The 12,172-nt window shown below is 37.6% G+C and overlaps 1 protein-coding gene across 1 annotated transcript in view; it reads right to left on the bottom strand.

Annotated features, from left to right (window-relative positions):
* Positions 1 to 12,172, bottom strand: part of LOC122550661 (PC3-like endoprotease variant B) — an 869,748-nt gene that overhangs the window by 25,395 nt on the left and 832,181 nt on the right. The window contains exon 17 of the mRNA XM_043691743.1: positions 6,635 to 6,764. Coding sequence (XP_043547678.1) covers positions 6,635 to 6,764 — 130 coding nt within the window. The remainder of the gene's footprint in view (positions 1 to 6,634; positions 6,765 to 12,172) is intronic.

Genomic DNA, 12,172 nt, shown 5'->3' with positions numbered 1-12,172 from the left:
TGTTAACATTTTCTAAGTTATCAAACATATTTTGGAAATCCAAATTTACTGCATTGGCTGGCTTCCCTTTATCTATCCTACTAGTTACATTCTCAAAAAATTATAAAACACAATTTCCCTTTCATAAAATTACATGGCACTATCAAATTATGCTAAGAATTTCTAGATGCTTTGTTAAATCATCTTTAATAATCGATTCAAGTATTTTCCTAATGACTGAAATGAAGCAAACAGGTCTTTATTACCTTAGTTTCTCTCTCTCCCTCCTTTCTTGAATAGTAGTATTACATTTGCTAGCTGCTAGGATATACTAGAATCAACAGAATTTTGGAAAATCATAACCATTATCTCTGGAGATTTTGTTTTGGAACTTGTGAATGTAAGACTTCATATTCAAGGTATTTGCTGGTTTTTAATTCCTGAAGTTTTGCCAGTATATTTTCTCTTGTTGAAGTCATATTATTATATTCTATCTAGGCTGCAATTTGGCCTTTTAACCATGAAAACAGATGTTAAGTGTGGATTTTGCTGCAGACTTTGGGACCCTGATGTCAGAACCTTGAATGGGTTTGAACCTGTAGTTGCTTGGATTGAGACTGGGAAAGCAATATTCTTGGAAGCAAGGTTCTAACTACTGCCTTTGCACTGAGTGCCATGTTAAGGACAGTGCGTGGACTATCAATACTGCTATGTCAGAGGATCAATAGTTCTGGATCTCAGACAGGACAATTGGGACAAGTGGGTATGCTTGGTGCAAATCAGAAACCCACAAGTCTGCCTCAATATGGAGCTTGACTGCACAGCAGTAAATCAAGAAAACAGAGTCTGGAATGATTAATCCAGTGGGGTGGAGCATATGTCTCTCTGCTGGATTGGTCTTGGCTACTAAGTAAAATAAGTAAGTAAAGTTTTATTAATGAACCTTATCAGGACACAAATCCTCTGGATAGGATTACCTATTGACATTCCCAGCAGCTTCCATATATGATGGAAAGTGAGGGTTGGATGGAAGAGTACTCTGCTGTTGACAAAATGTCAGCAAGCTCGAAAAGTGCTCCCAGTTGAGATTTTCCACATGCGAATTGGTTGCTGTCCTCTATGAATTGGGAAGTCAATCTGGCTACTGCACCTAACCTACACATCCCTGAACACTATGACCAATTTAGCATGGCCAATCCACCAAACTTGCACATCTTTGGACTGTGGAAAGAAACTGGCCGAAGCCTACACAGGCACGGGGAGAATGTGCAAACTCCACACAGATGATCACCCAAGGTTGGAATTGAAACTGGGTCCCTGGCACTGTGAAGCAGCAGAGCTAACCACTGAGCTACTGTGCCACCCCAGAGCACGCTGGGTGAAGTTCTTAGGTGGTAGAAGTATATTGGGAAGCAATCCAACATGACTTCCTTCATTCTTTCAGTTGTTATGTTGTCAAGCTTGTCACCATGAGACTGGTAAAGCACAGCCCAAAAATACTTGTTCAACATATCTACAATTTCCTATTGTTTATGATATTTTCCCATGCAAGGGAGTCTCTAAGGACCTACTCACCTCATTGTAACACATTTGTAAGTACTATTAAAACACATTTTTGCTTTTGTTGCTACATTGCCAGATTGCCTCGACTTCCCTCTTTAGACTTCTAAATTTCCCTTCACCTTTCTTTTAAAGCTCTATCCATAGTCCAAGTTATACAGTTTGCTGATGTTGCTCCCAGCTGATCGAGATAGCACCCATCTCAGTAGAACAGCTCCCTCTTTTCCCAATACAGGTGAAGTGTCCCATGAATCAAAATGTGCAGTTTTTAAGCCATTGCATCAGCCTTGTTTATTCTCTGTTGCTTTCTCAAAGAATTAAATGAGATTAGTCAAGTAAGTGATTCCCTTTTAAAATCAATTTATTCGCTATTGCATTGACTTTATTATATCTTGGATTCTGGATAATTTTTGCTTTCTTTTTTAGAGGATTCTATATTTTAACCTATCCCTTACATAAAGCTGACTATTCTGTCTTCCTTCTTAAATATAAGTGTAATTTTAGCCGCTTGCCTGTTCTTCAGCAAAATACCTCTTCCTAATGAATAATTCACTATATGTAATAGTGCTTCTGCTACCTTTTCCTAAGGATTGTTTTAAAAAAATACATGGATACAATTCATTCTGAGCAAGGGTTTTAACTTCTTAAAATGAAATTAATTCATTTATTTAATGTTTCTTCTTCTTCAACTTTAAATGTAGCTACATCATTTCTAATCTCATATTCTGATTTCATGTCAGGCTCATCTGTCTCCCTAGTAAATAATGGAGCAAAATAATCTTCTAATATCTCTGCCACTTTGTTATGACTGCCTCCTATCCAGCCCCTGGTGGCCTAATTTTCATCCTTAATTCCCTTTTACTTTATTTCCATGTATTTAGAATATTTTATTATTTAGTTTTATGATACTTGATAATTAAGTTTAAATGTTCCTGTTTCCTAACTTCTTTTTGACTTCTCTCCTCATCTTTATGTATTCCCCTTTGTTACTAAATAAAAGAAGAACTGTGGAGACTGGAAATCAGAAACAAAAACAGTAATTGCTGGGAAAGGCTCAGGAGTTCTGGCAGCATCTGTGGAGAGGAATCAGAGTTAACATTTCAGGTTCAGTGGCCTTTCCTCAGAACCCCCTTGTTACTGTTATGTACTTTATCCTTTACTTTTGCCCTAATGTCCTTATCGATCCATTATGTTATCTTCGTATTTAACTTGTTCCTGTTATTTGGTCAAGTACAGTTTCCCTTGATTCTGTTGAACACCATTTCAAATGTTTCCCATTCCTCTTTGAACTGGATTTGCTAATATAGTTGTTAGGTACCCCAAATTATTTTAACTGCTCCTTAAAATCAAATTTCTTCCAATCCAAAACCTTAGCCTCTCTAACGGTTATGTTCTATGCAATTATTATCTTTACCTCTCTGATTCATTCTCCAATATTGGATTTCTACATGGTGAGTCATAAAGAAGTCCTTCCTGAATTGTAGCAATTCTATTCCTTTATCCCTTTTTCACACCTCTTCTGGCCATTTAATTTTTGTACTGCTGAAATTTCCTATAAATACTGAGTTAGTGAATTTGTTTGCATACTTGCTCCTCCATTTCTCTTTAAGTGATGCACAGACCATCTTGATTCATGTGACTGATCTTTTATAATCTTTTGACTCTCCACATCTGGGTTCTATTTCGATCTTATTGATGCTGTACCACATTTTGCTTGCACTATCATGCCAATAGCATTTGAAGTTGAATAGATGCCGTTGGCTGCTTGCATTTCTATCACTTACATGAATAAATACATAATTACTTAAAATACAAGAGATATAAAATAAAAGTCATAATTCATTATTGTGGATTCATTTTTCATTGCACATTAGTGACTTCTGCCTATTACAAAATGAGATGCTAGTGCAACCATGCTGTATCTAGCTCTGTGCTGGAATAGAGAGCAATAATTACTGTGTTAGAACCCTCACTGATTTTTCATCATGTTATTTTACCCTTCTTATAATTTTTGGTTTGGTAGCAGCAGCTTGTTTTTAAAAAAAAACCAAGAAGCTATTATTTGCTTATAAAGCTAGGTCTGAAAGTTAATTGCAGCTTAATTCTAATTAAAAAGTCTATAGATGCATCAACTATAGAGTAACCTTATGCTCAAGAAAATGGCGATGCTGTATGTTTATTGGAACCTTACAGGAAGGTGGTCAGTCTGACAAGGAGAGGCCAGAGATTGAACAGTTTGTATTAAAATGTGTTCAGGTTGGAAGGATTGTGCCTGCAAAAGCTACAGGATAGGGTCTGATTGCTCTCTGGTTGTCCTCTCAGTATCAACTTATTGAAAGTTCAGAAAATAGAATCTCAGTTAGAAGAATTAAGTGAATATTCCTCAGAGCCTACTGGAAGCTATCTGCATGCATTTGTTTCATCAGAAACCAACCAAGATATATGTTGGTGACGTTACAGATTGTAGAGACTGCTTAAGTGACATGGCCAGTTACATCTCATTTATTTTTCCCTTTTGATTTATTCCTTAATTGTGTTTGTTTATCTTACTGTCTTTGTGTGAGAGCAAGGACTAGAAACAAACAGGATTGGACTTAAATCTTAGATGCTGTCTTAAACAGAATAGAGCCTAACAAAAATGACATGGTAGAGAGCAGCATGAACGAGAACTTGTTGGAAAGGCATGCCAATAATCACAGGAGATTTTAACCTACAAATCAACTGGAAAAGTCAAGTGGCAAAGGTAGCCTAGGTGAGGAATTCATTAGAATGCCTTCATGATTGTTTCTCATCACAGCATGTTCTGGAGCTAACCAGACAGCAGGCTACATTAGAGTGAGTATTGTGCAATGAGATGGATTAGTAAATGATCATGTTGTGAAGGTATCCCTGCATAGCAGCAGTCATAATATGAATTCACTTTGAGGCAGAGAGGAGTGAATTTTTAAAATTTAGATAAGGGCATTTGTGTGAGCATGAAAACAGAGCTGACTAAAGTAAATTGGCAGATTAGGAGAGATCAAAAGAGACAGTGAAGTAAACATAATAAACAAAGCACCACACTTAAAGAAAAAGCAAATAATGGTGAAAATACAGCTGGGAAGATAAAAGGTTGGACAGAATATTAAAAAATAAAAAATGACCAAAAAGTTAAAGAGAGAAACATTAGATTATGAGAGGAGGCTAGTCAGAACTTTAAAAATAGATAGTGAGAGTTTCTATCAATTTTTAATGAAGAGTAGAGCTAACAAAGTGAGTATTGGGCCAACAGAAATTGAGGCTAGAGAACTGATAATGGAAAACAAGGAAAAGCCAGGTGAATTGATTTTGCATCAGTTTTCAGTTTTGAGGACATGGGTAATGACTCAGAAGCAGCAATAAATCTGAAAATGGAAGAGTGGGAAAAACTCAGCAAAGTTAAAATCACTAGAAAATTTGTACTGAGTAACTTATTTGAACTGTAGGCTGACAGGTTCCCACATCCTGATCAATTTTATCCAGGATCTTGTAAGCAGTGATGGGTGAGATGGATAATGCATTCGTTTTTATTTTACAACAGGCTCTTGATTTGGGAGCAATTCTATTAAATTCAAAGATAACAAATATATCTGATCTATCCAAAAAAGGAAACAGGCAGAAGGCAGGAAACGACAGGCTTATCAGCTTCACATTAGAAGCTATTAGTAAAGACATTATAGTACACTTGGATATGTTCAAGGTAACCAGAGACAGTCAACATGGTTTTACGATATTGTATCTGACCAATCTATTTAAGTTCTTTGAGGAGGTAGCATGTGTTGTGAAGAAAGGGGCACTGGTGGATATTCTATACTTAGATTTCTGGAAAGAATTTGATAAAGTTCCATTCAAAGGCTATGGGAAAAAGTAAAAGCTTGTGGTACAGGGATGAGCATGCTGGCATGGACAGAAGCTTATAGCTAACAGAAAGCAGAGATTGGTTGTAAATGGGTCTTTTTCGCATTGGCAACATATAATTAGTGATATGTTTGAAGGATTGGTGCTGGAACATAAAATGTTTACAATTTATAAAAGTTGCTTGAATGAAGGGGCCAAAACTATGGTTGCCAAATTTGCTGAAAACAGGAAAGCAAGTTGTGAAGAGGACATAATGAAAGTGTGTAGATAGTTAGAGTGTGTAGACAAACACGTGGTAAATGGAATCTAATGTGAGATAATGTGAAATTGTGTTTTTTAGCAGGAAAAAAAGCTTGCTTATAAATGGTGAGATATTGCAGAACCCTAATATGCAGAAGGTTCTGGGTATCCCGGTGAATGATTTACAAAAGGTAAACATGTAGGTACAGCAAGAAATTAGGAAAATGAATGAAATGCTATCATTATGATGAGGGAAATTGAATACAAACGTGGAGAGGCAGTGCTTCAGTCAACAGACACTAGTGAGACTGTATCTCAAGTACTTCCTCTAAGCAAAGATGTCACTATGTTAGGGGAAGTTCAAAGAATGTTTACTAGATTAATATCTGGAATGGGTGAGTTATCTAATGCAGGAAGTTGGACACATTAGGCTTGTTTCTGCTGGAGTTTAGAAAAGTAAACATGACTTGATTAAAATATAGAGTCGAAAAGTGTGGCGCTGGAAAGCGCAACAGGTCAGACAGCATCTGAGGAGCAGGAAAATCGATGTTTCAGGCGTAAGCCCTTCATCAGGAACATTCCTGATGGAGGGCTTATGTCCGAGACATCGATTCTCCTGCTCCATAGATGCTGTCTGACCCACTGTGCTTTTCCGGCACCACAGTCTCGACTCTGATTTCAAGCATCTGCAGTCCTCACTTTCTCCTTCATTAAAATATATAAAATCCTAAGGGGTCATGACAGGGTTGATGTGGAGATGATGCCTCCATCTATAAAAGGCTCTAGTACTAGGCATCACTATAGAATATATATATATATATATATATATATATATGTATATACACACACGTATGCAAACACACATTTAGTATGAAAATCTGGCTCTATCCCCAGTACTTTGCTTAGCATTCAAATCTTGTACTAAAACTCTTTGCATTGTTATCTCTCCAATATTGCAGACATTTTAAGATTTACGTACTTTTTTCCCTTTTGGGGAGCTCAATCTTGTAGGTTCCCCAGAGTGTCAGCTGAAACTTAGTGATATATCCTGATGTTGTTTCATCCTTATTTATCTCACAAGTTTCAACAGAATTGGCTTGATCTGTAATCTGAAAGAAAAAGTAAAATTTATAGAATAACCACAGTGAGTTTGACATTTGCCTCTTTTAACTTGAAAACTAGGTTAAAATCTATCTCAGACTGACAAGACAAAGGCTTCTAATTATAAGATTTCTGTGTGTTTCAGCAGTCTGAATTCAATTTCCACTGATCACAGTTCATAAGACAAAGAGTTCCTACAACCTGATAGTATAAATAATTTATATAAAGTAAGAATGAAGACAAACTTCATAATCAACATTGATAAATTAAGAAAAAACTTAATAAATCAAAAGTTAATGACTAAATTACACTAAACCTGGGATTTAGTGCTCTGTGTCCTATGCATTAAAGAAGTAACTTCAGAGAATAAAAGTTGTTTACATTTGGGAATATGGCAGATTATTAGGAATCCTAGGAGTTTGGTAGAGCTACCCTCGTTGGCTTTTTGATTCGGCCACTGCAACTAATCCAACTTCCAGGCTTTCTGAGCAACTGCAGTAATTGAGTATAACAATGATCTGCTGCAAATTTATGATAGCGTAATTATTTAAAGTAACTTGAGGATATGAGGACCTGAATTTAGGTGTAGTAAATCTCCAAAGTTAGCTAGAAATGAGCGAAAAGAAGGCATAACATAGCTGGGCAGCACTTAGCTTCTTTGACACATCATTGGCCATACAGTATCAAAAGTGAGGACCACATCAAAATTCAGCTTCTCTGTGGATGGGCTGAAGGAATGTGTCTCCAAAAATATACAGAGTTAGTTGACTAGGCAAAGAAGGTCTACAGCAAGAGTTTCATGCATGTACCTAGATATAGAGGCTTAACTGCAGCAGCAAAGTGGTTAGCTAGCCAATCCTCATACTCTTGGCACTTCTGGTTGAAGATGATTGCAAGTTCTTGAAACTTGTCTTTTGATCTGATGTGCAGGGCTCCCCTATCATTGCTGATATGAACTTATGAATTAGGAGCAGGAGGCGGCGAATCATGTGTGCCCAATTCATTCAAATATAGTTCTCCAATTTCAGAACTGGATACGAGAGTGCTTTTGTTACCATGTTGATTTTGCAAATATCAACACAAAATTCCATGACTCATCTGTTTTTGGCACCATCACTACAGGTAGGATTCAGCTATTATAACTTAGTTCTGTAATATCATTGTCCATCCTGAACCCTGTTGCTTCACTGACTTAAAATAATCTCTCTGGACTGAGTCTGTGAGGTGTCATTTTGTAAGTAATGTATTTCCATCTGAATGCCAAATTTGCTATTCCCACAAATTGATTTATAATTCTGTAATAACCCTTATATGTCACTTTGATAGCCTTCTGGAAGATAAACATGATTCTGTAGATTATAAGACCATCAGAAATGGTCTGGTTAGAAGGGCGGCACGGTGGCACAGTGGTTAGCACTGTTGCCTCACAGCGCCAGAGATCCGGGTTCAATTCCCGACTCAGGCGACTAACTGTGTGGAGTTTGCACGTTCTCCCCGTGTCTGCGTAGGTTTGCTCCGGTTTCCTCCCACAGTCCAAAGACGTGCAGGGTCAGGTGAATTGGCCATACTAAATTACCCGTAGTGTTAGGTAAGGGGTAAATGTAGGGGCATGGGTGGGTTTGCTTCGGCGGGTCGGTGTGGACTTGTTGGGCCGAAGGGCCTGTTTCCACACTGTAATGTAATCTGTAAATCTGTAATCTGTAATCTGACAGGGAGAACAGATACATGGGAACACTACCACCTGTAGGTTCCCTTCCAAGCCGCTCTCCATTTTGACTTGGAAATATATTGCCATTCTTTCACAGTCACTGGGTCATAAACCTGTAAGTCCTTCCTAATGGCATTGTGGGTCAACCCACAGCAGGTGGACTACAACAGCTTCTCAAGGGCAACCAGGGATAGACAATAAATGCTGGCCAGCTTGTGATGTCCCCATATCCCACAATTAATTAAAAAAGGAGCAGGTGTAGGCTGTTCAGTCCCTTGTGCCTGTTCCACCATTCCATAGGATCATGGCTGGTCTGACGTTCCTCATTTCCACTTCCTGCCTTTTCCTGTTAACCCTTGATTCACCGACTAATCAAAAATCTATCTCAGGCTTAAATACGCAGCTCTCTGTGGAAAGGGTTTTCAAAGACACAACCCCTCTGAAAGAAGAAATCCCTTTTCATTTCAGTCTTAAATTGGCACCACTTTATTTGAAGACTATGTCCTTCAGTCCCAGACTCTCAAATGAGAGGAAACACCCTCTCAGCATTTACCCTGTCAAGACCCTTAAGAATCCGAGATGTTTCAGTGAGATCACCTCCCATTCATCTAAATTCCAGTGAGTAGAATCCCAACCTATTTAACATTTGCTCATATGACAATCCCTCCATACCAGGGGTTACTCTTTTCTTGAACCTTTTCTTGAACTGCCTCCAATTAAATGATGTGTTTACTTAAATAAGGAGACTAAAACTAGTCACAGTACTCCAGATCTGGTCTCACCAGCACTTTGTAATGTTCCAGTAAGACTTGCCTACTCTTACACTCCGACCCCATTGAAATAAAGGCCAATATTACATTAGCAATGTAATCTAACCTTTTAACCATCTTCATACTATCCAATCTGATTGTTGGATGGTCATATTTTTTCAAATGCTGATTTATTCTCCAATTGTTCTGATAGTTCCATTTCACTGTCTACTTCTTTCAGTCTTACGGTACATTTTTTCCATAACCAGCATTCCTGTCATAATAGCTAACATTTCTAACATGCCACATTTGCTGATTATTTCTTGCGTCTACTCGCTACATTCTGCACATCACTGAGTTTCTGTAGGATTTACTAACATTCACTGAACCTCGAGTTTAATGGACCCTAGACATAGGTAACAACACTAAAACCTAGTCTGTAGCAACAAAATCTCAAACTTTAGCCTTTTTAGCTTTCCTTGCAGTTGAACAGATCTTCAAGTACTGGTATCAAAATTAAACGTACAATTTTAACTGAGGGTTGAAGTTTTCCCACCAGTTGACATAGACGGCTTGATTAGCAGAATTTGATGATGTCTTTTTGTAATCCTAGCCAATAAAAATATTTCAATATTTTAACCTGTGTTTTCCTAATATCTAAGTGAACTGCCATTGAAATGTTTTAGGTCACTCCTAAAATGTAATTATGATATTCAGATGGAACCATGACTTGTTGCACCACTGTTTCTTCTGCATCAAATTCATTTGTGGCATTTCTATTAAAAAGGATGTGCTAAACAAATCAGCCTCATTCTCTTTATCCTCATTCATCTCAAGAGGGTTGGAATATAAAAGCAGTGATGTGCTACTGAGACTTTATAAAACTCTAGTTAGGCCCTATTTAGAATACTGTATCCAATTCTGGACCCCCACCTCATGAAGGACATACGGGCACTGGAGCGTGTCCAGCGGAGATTCACACGGATGATCCCTGGAATGGTAGGCCTAATATACGATGAACAGCTGAGGATCCTGGGATTGTATTCATTAGAGTTTAGAAGGTTGAGGGGAGATCTATTAGAAACTTGCAAGATAATGCATGGCTTAAAAAGGGTGGATGCTGGGAATTTGTTTCTGGTAGTCAGGGAGACTAGGACCTGTGGCACAGCCTTAGAATTAGGGGGATCAATTTAGAACAGAAATGAGGAGACATTTCTTCAGCCAGAGAGTGGTGGGCCTGTGGAATTCATTGCCATGGAGCGCAATGGAGGTTGGGATGTTAAATGTCTTCAAGGCAGAGATTGATAAATTCTTGAACTCACAAGGAATTAAGGGCTATAGGGAGAGTGCGGATAAGTGGAGTTGAAATGCCCATCAGCCATGGTATGGTAGAGTGGACTCGATGGGCCGAATGGCCTTACTTCCACTTCTATATCTTATGGTCTTATGTCTTATTATTTTTCAGTTACTTTTTGAAAATTGTATCCAATTAACTGAATTTCCAAATCATTTCTCTATTTCATTGATTGCTTTTCTTCCTGTCTAATTCTATAGGCCTGAGATCCGTCATAGCATGGTTAGAAAATCTGGAACATTCCTCCTGTATTATTTCTTTTAACTCCAATGGATGTTCACCCACCCTTGCTGCAGCCAAAATTCCTAAACCTGCCAGGTCACTTCCAAAACTAAAATAAATCCCTTCTGTACAAATTTTCCTAATTACTCCCACTATAACTTCTCCATTTGCCAAGTCACTGTTTCCTCAGTGTAATGAAACTGGCTTTTAATCTCCACGAATACCTCCAATTAATATTTTCTCCTTTATTCATCCCTCTGGAAGACAAATAGTGACTGAATTGCTCCAGTGTTGCTTAATATCTTTATTGGTTTACCTCCTTGATGCAAAGTTATAAGGAAATGCCTTCCCATTTGAGATAAAATATTCAGCGCCTCCATGATTCTTCTTTTCAATATTTGAAGATTAGTTTTCATGACTTTTTGTCCTAAGCTATCTCTCTGTTTAGTACATTCTTAGGAAACATATTTTCTTTATACTACCACTGCAGTTTTTAATATCTATTTCCTTCCCAGATGCTCCCTTTTCTGAAGATTCATTAGACATTCCTACTACTGCATCTAACCTCCAGTGATTGGGTTTGGTGTGTCCAAATGTATTATACTGGGAGCATGTTGATTTCTTTATATCACTTTTAGTTCCAACCTGACTCCTTTACTATTTTGATATATTTCTGTATGTTCTCTAAAACTAATACATCCTCTCTTCTTTGTTCTTAGCTGTTCCACGACTAACCCACATTTTCTAATTTTCTTGTTTTTTAGAAGTTTGAATTATTTTTAAAATTTCATCTCCTTTTCCAATTCACGTATGTTTTTCTTTTCTCTCCCTTTCGATTTCAAGTTCTCTCAACCTCTATGACCTTTAATCTCAGTTGATCTTCTAACCCAAGTCTTTTCATTTTTACCCCCATCTTAGCTATTTCGAGCTGTGACAGCCCACTTTCATGTTTCAGTTCTTTTAATTTTAAATGTTGGATAATCACTTGAAGCACCTCATCATTATGAGATCCTGCTAAAACTTCTACCTTCAATTTTTTGGCTAACTCCCTCGATTTAGCTTTAGTCAAAGATTTCAAATAATGCATTGTTATGTCTTCCACTTTCAGAAAACCCTTTGCACTATTCAAAGGCATCTTTAAATTCCATACAATAAAGCTCACCACAGCACAATTCTTCTACGCACATATTCACGTACATACACTACTTTACAAATTAAAAGGCACAGACTCCTTTTAACTCCAATAAATTCAAATCCTGCAAGGGACCCCAGTTGATATGATTCAGCCAACTCAATCAGTAGGATTACTACTGAGTCATCCTATGTGTGGTGGACATTAAATCTCCTAACAGTTCTACATCAAATGCCCTTGTTACTCTCAGT

This window comes from Chiloscyllium plagiosum, chromosome 6, assembly GCF_004010195.1.
Source record: "Chiloscyllium plagiosum isolate BGI_BamShark_2017 chromosome 6, ASM401019v2, whole genome shotgun sequence".
NCBI lineage: Eukaryota > Metazoa > Chordata > Chondrichthyes > Orectolobiformes > Hemiscylliidae > Chiloscyllium > Chiloscyllium plagiosum.
Note: the sequence above shows the minus strand (reverse complement) of the source record. Positions and strands in the feature narration are given on the sequence as shown.